This window comes from Haliotis rufescens, unplaced genomic scaffold (assembly GCF_023055435.1).
Source record: "Haliotis rufescens isolate VD_foot unplaced genomic scaffold, xgHalRufe1.0.p SCAF_2, whole genome shotgun sequence".
NCBI lineage: Eukaryota > Metazoa > Mollusca > Gastropoda > Lepetellida > Haliotidae > Haliotis > Haliotis rufescens.
In genome coordinates, this window is record NW_025963890.1 from 15,028,956 (window position 1) to 15,040,252 (window position 11,297).

Consider the following 11,297-nt stretch of genomic DNA (forward strand, 5'->3'; position numbering starts at 1 on the left):
CAATTGTTAAATTATAGTTATAAGGTATAATCAAAAGCAGCCCAGAGACTTTCTTCATTTTCGGATACTGCAGTAGTCTAGACTTGCCAAACATTATAGACTTTCATGGGCTGTATTGGATATATTTGTTTCAGGGTCTGTATGACAGACTAGCGCTGTGGGTACAATGAATATTAATGTGCATCCCTCAGGACGCAGTATATTTGTTTCTGCGTCCATTCTATATATTTGTGCGTCGCGTAAAATCCAGATGATGACTAAGCTATACTGTCGTAGACATCTTGATAAAACATACATTGTTAGTGTAAACACTTTACACCAAATTCCCCAAATAAACCCAGGGACCACTTGCACAAAGCGATCTTAGCACTACGACTATCTTAGGTCTATGTTGGAGTATAGGAGTTACGATCATCGTAGCGCTAAGATCGACTTGTGCAAGTTAGCCCTGAACAACTTATTTTTTATATATCCAGTTACCTTTATGAAATTTATTTTCTTATTTTATTGACAAGAAAAGTCTAATCTAAACCTTAAATGGGTACATAATAATTCTTATACAAACTACATTAACGGCCATGAGATATACCTGCAGAAGCCTTTTAGGGTCATTTGCTTTATTATTATTTTCTTGACATTTGAAGATGCTGTGCTGAAATTTCAAGACACTGAGTTGACATTTTGTCACCACTAAGACATGTTCTGGTATAACTGAAATATTGTGCTACGCGACGTTAAACCCAACTCACTAATTTAAATGAATAATTTTTAGTTTGGGTATATCTGTTAAGATTTTGGAGCCTTATAACTTTCAATGTAGGTGACATAATTCTTCACAATATGAATATATGTTTACACGCCGTCATATAGCTGGAATATTGTTGTGTAGGGCGTTAAACAGGAACAAACAAACAACATGTTTGCACGGGCAACATCTGACGGGGGCCCTGCAAAGATTTTATAAGTTTTCTAAGCGTACTTTTCTTATATGTGGACATGTAAAAGTATTGACCAAAGCAGGGTGTATAGATAAAAACAGATATTGGTATTCTGTTCGTTTTGGGTCACGGACGTACTCACGGTGATTTTGTCTCTTGATGTTAAAATACTCTGCCCTTTCACTCATTTCAGAGTTGACCCAAACGTGCTCAAGAGTTATCTACCTTGTTATTTTGCGCATGCGTGACCGGATGTTACAACCATGCGGACGCGGTGAAACGTTTCGAAAATAATACGCTGATTTGGCGTTTGAAATGTGTCATAACTTTGCAGAAACATAACATTCTAAGAGGATAATAAGCATACAAAATGGTTCGTCTAACGGCTGAGTTAATAGAGCAGTCCGCACAGTACACCAATCCTGTGAGAGATCGCGAGTTGGACATGAGAGGTGAATGCAAAATTTTGTCAATATATAAACAACATAATGTAGAATTCTTTATGCCTAACTCTGAATATGCTGATACTTTGCTAGTGTTTGCCTTCCTTTATTATCATTCCTTCAAAGTTACTTAACTCTGCGGTAGAGGGTATGATCACTTGTCCTACTTCAAACCACTTAGAATCTAGAGCAGACTCTGACAAAGGGGTATCAAGGCTCTTGGTGATTTTCTATTAATATTTCTTAATCCTGTCATAGATCTCGGTCTTTGAAATAAATTAGTATCAGAATATTAATCAGATAATTATCACATGAAACCATAAACAGGATGATTTTCTGTATTATCAAAGCACAGGGGCTGGGGTGGGGTACTCCGGTCGGGTGGGTTTTGAGATGGACCCGGGTACCCACATGACTACCTGGACCCGTGGATGAACATATTGATATATTGTTTAATGACAAAAATGATCTGGAACTAGATGGTTACACTACAAGTCACAAATGTTCATAATTCTTACTAACTATGCACCCATTCCTTCTGGCTTTTATGTGTTTGAATGAAGGTACAACTTCAGTATGCATGACCAGACAGTACATGTATATCTAAATACAGTTTGCCAGGGCTACAGTCAAACTATTTCAGAAATTCAATCAGACATCTTTGAGACCGTCAGCGGGTTCCTTTGGAGAAACATATTTAACACATACTGCCATGTTGAATTTTACTGTGGTTTGGCATCCAAGACATCATATACATAAGCGTTCAAAGAACCAGTTAAGGGCATTGTGCAATACAGCCTGTGGCGAAATGGACTCATCCTCGAGTACCCTTCTGTATTCTGATTTTGTCTTGGGTACATTTTTGTATGCAGAAACATACCTGGGGTATATACATCTGTAGTACCCCTGCCAACAACGACCCCTTCAGCCATAATAACTGCATATATTGGCAAAAGGATCATCAGAAAGAAAGTGCACATTGATTAAAAAGGTATGAGAGGAGGGAAATTCTTCTCTTTAATATTTGGATGATGTATGTCGGGATTACCATGCTGGTTTGGGGACTCAATACCTTTTGCGATATATTGCAAAACGATTTATGCTGATTGTGGCATAAAAGTACTTAAACAGCAAACAAGTTTCATTGCTGATATATTACAGTGTGATTTGGTTGAGCATGCTTGGTGAGGACATCATTTTCAAAAGACCACTTCCAAAATTTACAGCAGTGCTTGAAAAAAGATGACAGGCTAAGGATCCCCATGATCACTCTGGTGTTAATAATGAAGAATCAAAGTGTTCAACATATTTAGAGTGTCCCAAATACTGCAGAAAAACCAAGTATACCATGACCTTAATCATGTTAAATTCAAACACTGTAACCAGTGAAGATCCAGGTTAGAATAGGTTTTCAGCATCCCATACTTGTTGTAAAAGGCGACTATGTTTGTCACAAGAGGCGACTATGTTTGTCGCAAGAGGCGACTAACGGGATCGGGTGGTCAGGCTCGTCGACTTGGTTGATGCATGTCATTGTATCCCAATTGAGTAGATCAATGCTCATGGTTTTAATCACAGGATTGTCTGGTCCAGACGATTATTTACTGACTGCGGTCATATGGCTGGAATGTTGCTGAATGTGAATGTTAAACAAACAAACAAATCAAACGCCATACAGACTGGTATGAATTGGTGTAAATGTCTAGTTTTATCTTTACTGTGATTACAACATTGTTGCTAATTGTTTTTGTCTTCAATTATAGGCTACAGAATACCAGTCATTGAAAATCTGGGTGCGACATTGGTGAGTATTTGGTAACCATGTGGGGGATGCTGATTAGAACAGATGACAATTATCAGATTAGTTTCACAGCACTCTTTTGCTTGTCATAACAGGCAACTAAACATGTGATTCAGCTATCAGTCTCAATAGGGGGTTGCTCATAATATCAACCACTGGTTTGTCTTATCCAAACTTGATTTAACACAGGCCACCATGATACAGATGGAATTTTGATGATTCCATCATAAAACAAAATCTATAATAGGCACGTCTGGCTGTAATCATTTGATGGAGGAGCGTAGCACCAACTGTTTTCTTGATATGGTTATCATGGTTATTAAGTTGTGCACAAAATATTGTAACATGTATTATGCATATCAACCATCAATTGATGCCTTTCAGTTCTGTTAAAGAGATTTAAAAATATATTTTGGCTTTAGTCATTTATTAATCATGTTAATGTTTTTAGGGTCATAATGTCAATTCGTACTTGCTATACCTTACCGTTTTTATGTAGAATTGACACTGTTTGACATTTTTCTCTAGGACCAGTTTGACACAATAGACTTTTCTGACAACGACATTAGAAAGCTGGATGGATTCCCGCTGCTCCGGCGACTGAAGTCTTTACTCTTCAACAACAACAGAATAGTGTGAGTTGGTGTCTTATTCACATGGTCATTTATCATTTGGGGAAGCAGGGTGAGTTTTTAGTCTCCTGGATGAAAGTCCTATCCGAAAGTATGGAGAAGTAGGTTAGAAAGGTAGACCAATTTAGGATTTCCAAGAGAATATGTCCATGGGCTTGATGTAAGCATTGAATGAATTCGGGAAAGGGTAACCTTAATGAGTGCTGAGTGAATAGTGCTTTCATCAAATTCATGACCAGTGTCATGCTGACTTAGCCATACAGTAACATGTCAGTATCAGATCATCCTCAATTATTCGCGCGGCGGGGGATATAGTATTCACGACCGTCCGTACGTACGTCCGTACGTCCCACCTGTTTGTTGCCGCGATATCTCAAGAACTAAACACTGGATTGTCTTCATATTTGGAACTATGGTGTATATACAGACTCCGCAGACACCAGTCGGTTTTGGAGACCTTGATCCCATTTTCAAGGTCACAGCAGGCAAATCTGCTTTTGGAGTTAGAAAACGGTGTTGCCGCGATATCTCAAGAACTAAACACTGGATTGTCTTCATATTTGGAACTATGGTGTATATACAGACACCGCAGACACCAGTCGGTTTTGGTGACCTTGATCCCATTTTCAAGGTCACAGCAGACAAATCTGCTTTTGGGGTTAGAAAACGGTGTTGCCGCGATATCTCAAGAACTAATCGCTGGATTGTCTTCATATTTGGAACTATAGTGTATATACAGACACCGCATACACCTGTCAGATTTGGTGACCTTGACCCCATTTTCAAGGTCACAGCAGGCAAATCTGTTTTTTGGAGTTGGAAAACGGTGTTGCCACAATATCTCAAGAACTTATCGCTGGATTGTCTTCATATTTGGTACTATGGTGTACAGGCGGGGGATATTTTGTCACTCTGTGACAAATACTTGTCTAAATTCTATTGTGATAACTGCTCTGGACCAATTTGCCACCAAAGAGTCATTTTAGAAGGTTGTCACCATTTCTATCCCTCTCATCACTGACATAACACATGATTTCTCTAGCTCATGAGTGTGATTTGATTGGAGGCTATTTTGAGTAAAGTGTCTTTCAAATACTGTTCAAAATAAAGCTTTGGTACTGGTATCATATTGGCCGAGGGTATTTAGCATGATGGCTGATGAAGGCTGGAGTGATGCTGACAGGTCTGATGTGTATTTGTTGTAGTCGTATAGGCGAGAGACTGGAGGAGAGCCTGCCCTACATGGAGACATTGATCCTCACAAACAATGGTCTTCAAGAACTTGGGGATCTGGATAACCTGGGTTCTCTCAAGACACTGCAGCATCTAAGGTATTTATGAGGATATTAATCATCAGTGTCATTGGTCTGACGTAGTCAATGTAAGTCCCACTATAATGGAGATTACTACCTCAGACTTGTTCGAAGAGCTTATTCATAATGATCGTGTGGTTACAGATTGTGACCTGTGTTAATATACCCTGCATTGCTCAAGCTATTAACCATATTTTTGTCTGGCTTGGAGACAATTATTTACCATGTTTACAGGCAGCTATGATACAGGATATTGCTAACCACAGCATAAAACGACATAAGTTTACTGATTGACTGCACTATCAGGTACATTTCATTGCAAGGAGATTTATTACAATGCTATTTTGATGAAAGAACAGAGGTTATCATACAAAACTGGCTCCCACAGGAGATATCGCTTGGGTGAGATCAAGCGATATCTTCATTGTAGATATCGCTGCAATGAAATTGCATCACAATGCTTTGCAGACCATTGTGACGTCACAATCAAATGACATCACTAATGGCTCTGCTACTGAAGCTGTTAGCAGTGTTTTTTACACTTCATACATTACTGTCTGCTGAAAAGGTTGGAAGAATGATGTTGGATGAAAAATAAAATCTCACCCTTGTGTCTTTTGATATCAAATATCAACACTCGGTGATATATTTGATATCAAAAGACACATGGGTGAGATTCTCTATTTGTTAAAGTTGTGCTAAAAGTGTTTTCAAAGGAATATATTCAGCATGTAATCCTTTATGCTTAGCATAACTGCTGACACGTGAAAATCAGGTGGTTATGGTAACTGACAATTCTAAGTTTTAAACTTGTCCTATCTCACACTATGCATTTCTTTTCCTTCTTTCAATCCTAAGTGGAAACGTGCCTAAACAAAGGTTTCCAGCTTCTTAAAAAACAATTCACCCAAACACACCCAGCATCATCATGTCACCTTCCCAGCTGTCTGGGTCATGCATGCTGTTCTTGCATCTTTCATTCAATTTTTTACAGCTTACTACGGAATCCAGTGACAGCCAAGAAATTGTACAGACTGTATGTAATTCACAAGTGTCCCCAGCTACGAGTACTAGACTTCCAAAGAATTAAATTGAAGGTGGGTCATCGTTTATATGGTAAGTGGAACAGTCATGGATTGGTCTTTATATACTACTCAAAGGAAGTTAATGAACTCTATTTTTCATGTGATTATAGTTAATCTGTCAAGTGAACAGTATAGGTGACTGATGTCAGATATAAAATTTCTAGTTTTACTGTTTGATACAAGTAGGCATGGTCTACAAGTGCAGTCTGAGGTTTCATGGCGTGTCAGCATCCTGCACGTGATCATGTGTGTGGGGAATGTTAATGACCTGCATCACTGCGGGTCTTCATGCCTCATCAAGCAGACATGTTGTGATGTAGTGGAAATACTCTTCAAACATGTCAGAATGCCATTAAGCCAAACAGTTATTCACTGTTGGGGGTACAAAACCCACTTTGCTGTGTGAAGTGGAAGCACAGGTGGCCCGGTTGTCTAAGGCACCACAATGAGCTGTGCAGAGTTGTGGCCTGGTTGTCTAAGGCACCACAATGTGCTGTGCAGATTTGTGGCCCGGTTGTCTAAGGCACCACAATGTGCTGTGCAGAATTGTGGCCCAGTTGTCTAAGGCACCACAATGAGCTGTGCAGAGTTGTGGCCTGGTTGTCTAAGGCACCACAATGTGCTGTGCAGAGATGTGGCCTGGTTGTCTAAGGCACCACAATGTGCTGTGCAGAGTTGTGGCCCGGTTGTCTAAGGCACCACAATGTGCTGTGCAGAGTTGTGGCCTGGTTGTCTAAGGCACCACAATGTGCTGTGCAGAGTTGTGGCCTGGTTGTCTAAGGCACCACAATGTGCTGTGCAGAGATGTGGCCTGGTTGTCTAAGGCACCACAATGTGCTGTGCAGAGTTGTGGCCTGGTTGTCTAAGGCACCACAATGTGCTGTGCAGAGTTGTGGCCTGGTTGTCTAAGGCACCACAATGTGCTGTGCAGAGATGTGGCCTGGTTGTCTAAGGCACCACAATGTGGTGTGCAGAGTTGTGTCCCCTGGGCACACTGTCTGATCATGGGTTCGAATCTTGGTTTGCCCTGTTAAGTTTCTAGGTTTGTCAGGATCATGCCTGTGGGTTTCACCAAAGTGGTAAACATCTACATAATCTAAGACCTGTATCACTTTAACCTTTCCTTCCACATTAAGTTAGACCGAACTCACTCACTACTCTTTGTCTGGAACCAATCTAAGATGTCAGTTCAATGTATTATGCGTCAAAGCTTTTATTAGGTTCAGCCAAATTGAGTGACTTTTTTATAGCTCTTATAAGTTTCGTATTTACATCAATATGCCTTATCAGGGAATATATATGTGTCTGTGTTGGTAAATTAGTGTTTAAGAGGATGTGGTAATAGATATATTTCTTGTCTGTTCACAGGAGAGGGAATTGGCAGCCAAGACATTCAAAGGCAAGAAGGGACAACAACTGGTGTCCGACATTGGTAAACGCAGCAAGACATTTGTCCCTGGAGAGAAGTTGCCTGAGAAGAGAGCTGCTGCTGCAAGTTTACCCACAGGCCCGTCCAGGGAGGAGATAGAGTCTATCAAGGTTGGTCTGCCTACTTCATTGAACGGTAGCCTAGTGGTTAAAGGGTTCGCTCGTCACGCCAAAGACCCGGATTTGATTCCTGACATGGGTACAATGTGGGAAGCTCATTTCTTGTGTCCCCCGCCGTGATATTGCTGGAATATTGCTAAAAGCGGCGTAATACCATACTCACTCACTCATTGAACTGTACTGTCCTTGGTACTGTCACCACCATACATGTGTTGTTGTGTTCACCAAATTGGTAACTGTCTGCAATCTGTGTCACTTTGTATTTTCACTGACATGCAGTTACATAGCTGAGTACAGTTTCATATGTTCAGATGGGTGCACAGGTGAACTAGACCATCTGAGGTGCTGCAATTCACTGCGTAGAGTTGCGTCCCTTGGGCATGCCAGAAACATATGATCATGGGTTTGAATCTAGTTCGCCCCAATTGTTTGTCAGAACCATGCCCTGGCTCATTGGTTTAACCAAAGTGGTAAACGTCTGAGACCTGCATCTTCTTGGGCTTTCCTCCCACATTAAACTGACATGCTGTGATATAACTAGAATACTGTTCAAAGCCGTAGTCACCCAACTCATTCACACCCATATGTTCAAAGCTATGTTGCATCCAACTTACTGACATATGGATGAAGTATCTTCTATGAGCTAGTTTTTAGCAAGGATAAAGTTTGGCTGGTGGGATTTTAAAAGCATATTTGATTTGTCTATGCTTCTCAACTTTTGATAGGGATTGGGTGTAACGAGGTGGGGTCTGAATGTGACTGATTGCTTGGATATGTTGTCATACGAATAGTATTTGATATTCCCATGGAACTGAAGCATCATTTCAAGTAGATTAAACAGAAATACACAGATCAGTAACTTGTTGTCGTGTCACAGTATGAAGTTTTTGATTTTGAACACTACTTTTACATTTATTTCAGATTTAGTGTAAAACACTTCTTTAAACTCAAGAAAACCTAGTGAGTGTGTTATTATTTTCTAAGTCATGTTAGCATGGTTAGGACAACAGCTTTAATGTGATGGATTGACTGATTCCAGAGAGCAATTGCCAGTGCTAAAACACTGGAGGAAGTGGAGAGGCTGAACCAGATGCTGAAAACTGGCCAAGTTCCCGGGAAAGAGTCTGTCCCAGTGAAGAAGAGTAGAGGTAAAACAGGAAGTCCTTAACTTTAGATTTATGTGTTACCCTTGGGGATTGAACATGTTGAAAAAAAAAGCCTCATTCGAAATGAGCTCCTGACTGTGGCTCCTTTGTGGACCAGAGGAGGGTCCCAGGTAGAAATTTTTTGTTTACCTGCCCTGATTTGATGATTACTGGCTGTCTTAACAAAGGTGACATTGCCGACTGCTGCACATTAAACTCTGTCAAGAAGTGGATGATCATCTTGCATGCCTAACCTTAATGTGACCTTAGGGGCGGTTGGGTAGCCTGGTAGTTAAAGCGTTAGCTCGTCACGCCGAAGACCTGGGTTCGATTCCCGACATGGGTACAAGCCAATTTCTGGTGTCCCCAGCTGGGATATTGCTGGAATATTGCTGGAATATTGCTAAAAGCGATGTATAACCATGCTCACTCGCTAATGTGACCTTAATGATAGTTTGGCAGTGTTCCCCACTGATGTGGATTGATTTGGCTGAAATATTGTGGACTACAGATAAACGTGTATTGGTAGAAATTAGCCTGAAGCATATACCAGCCAGAATAGTGAGCATGTATAAGGAAACTCCTAAGAGCCCTGAAAATCTACTAAAATCAAATTGAAAACCTTGTCATGCTGACAAAAGGGGGTTATGTTTTGAGATTGATTAAATGATAGAAGATATAAACTGAGCTATGGTGTGTGTTGCAGGGGATGTGGAGAAGGAAGAAGAAATGGATACCTGACACCGACGCTCACCATCATGTTGAACTCTCATCACTATCATCATCATTTTGTTAAACATTGTTAATAATCATGGTTGCAGATTGGTAATACTGTATAGTGGGATGATTGGATTTGGATCACTTTGTCTTGCCCTGCAAAGGTGTACAGGACTTTCTAGAAAGCATCTAAATGGCAAGGGAGCTTACTCTTGCATGACTAACTGAAGAAAGAATACCTCAGCATTAGTTTGTCTTAGTTTAGCATGTTAAGTTTATTTTTCTTTAGGACTTTCTGATAAAATGAAATATTCTTTTGAAATTTTGAGGGAATTTTGTAAGGTGGTATTTCTTTGGAAAGTGAAGAATATTTTCTCTATCTGAATCATTTGTTGATATATATATTTCAGTAAAGCAGTTGAGCTACAGTAATATTTCATGCATGCAGTATGAGAGTTCCTCTAAGATGATGTTCTCATTCTTTTAACAGATGAGTGACTGGGTCCACAGAAGGCACTGCAAACCAGAAAACCATATATTTGTTAATGAAAGAGGATTTTTAAAGAATATTTTGTAAAGATTTTATTCCGTAGTAACTGTTGATATATATCTGAAATTTTATGTTTAATTGTGAACCTCTTTCAGGGCAAATATACATACATACACAAGCTGATAAGAACAGATTGCTCTGTGTGCTATGAGAACAGATACACACTTGCATCTTGTGTCCAATAAGAACAGATATCACAAGATCCCACTAGCTTACTGTGATGATTAGCAGATCTACTAATCCGCTTGTCATAACAGATTTGCTGGACAGCTTGGCCCTGTTTTCGTTAAGTGATCTTAGCTCTATGTTATTGCTATTCCCATACTTAAACATAGGCTTACATCTTTCGTGCTAGTCACTTTTTGGAACTGGGTTTGTTATTGAAATTTCTGAAACTGAACTGGAAATAACTGTTTCTTGTTTTTTTTCCATCAAAACAAAGCTGTTTTGATTCCAAAATTTTCTCAATGTTAATTTATTTATCATGCAACATGAATTCTTCCCTGCAATGTTTGTGAGAGAAGCAAGAAGTGAAAGTATTTACCTTTGGTAATTGTGTATCAGATTAATGAGCTGAGAAGAATGACATATGTAAATTCACTTTAATGTTTGATAAATGTGTTCCAGATGTCATTTGCATATGCTGCACTGAGGATCTTTAATAAAATGTTGAGAAGCCAAAGTTGTTTATATTTTTTCAGAGGCATAATCATGGCAAGATTTGAAAAAAGGGATTTTTAAAGTCATCAAGAGGGTTTATTTCACTCCCTGTAAAGGTTGTGAATTTTAATAATAACAGTAATGAGTGTTTATGATGCGTTAGAATCCACGCTGAAAGCGCTTGCACCTTTAGTATCTAGATCAGTGTACACGCAAATATTCTCAGCTTCCTGGGGAGTATGCATACAAAGATGCCTATAAGGCACTGAAAGGTTTAGTCACATTACCGTTCACTGCTGGGTGAATCGGCATCCTTCAAACCGGTCACAAGTGTAAGGAGACCCCAAATGAAACATGTTTCTTTGTGGGGCAGGACCGAAGCCTGGATTCAAGCTGCCAAACATGGTCATCCCGCCACCTACTCCCCCTCCGCGACCAACTTAACTTCACCTGACATGTGAAGCG

General features: G+C 39.8%; 1 protein-coding gene across 1 annotated transcript; it reads left to right on the forward strand.

Moving 5' to 3' along the window:
• The first annotated feature begins 1,189 nt into the window (after positions 1–1,189).
• LOC124135585 (U2 small nuclear ribonucleoprotein A'-like) lies at positions 1,190–10,854 on the forward strand. Its single transcript, XM_046500958.2, has 8 exons — positions 1,190–1,390; positions 3,145–3,185; positions 3,711–3,817; positions 5,020–5,145; positions 6,122–6,224; positions 7,581–7,751; positions 8,800–8,908; positions 9,612–10,854. Exons 1-8 carry the CDS (start codon positions 1,309–1,311, stop codon positions 9,644–9,646), a joined length of 774 nt encoding a protein of 257 aa, XP_046356914.2. The 5' UTR covers positions 1,190–1,308; the 3' UTR covers positions 9,647–10,854.
• The last annotated feature ends 443 nt before the right edge of the window (positions 10,855–11,297 follow it).

Bases quoted from the DNA above. Each gene is read 5' to 3' on its own strand.
- LOC124135585 (XM_046500958.2), top strand. From the start codon at position 1,309: ATGGTTCGTCTAACGGCTGAGTTAATAGAGCAGTCCGCACAGTACACC. The intron at 5,146-6,121 runs GTATTTATGAGG...AATTTTTTACAG, and splicing joins AAGACACTGCAGCATCTAAG to CTTACTACGGAATCCAGTGA. The intron at 6,225-7,580 runs GTGGGTCATCGT...GTCTGTTCACAG, and splicing joins TCCAAAGAATTAAATTGAAG to GAGAGGGAATTGGCAGCCAA.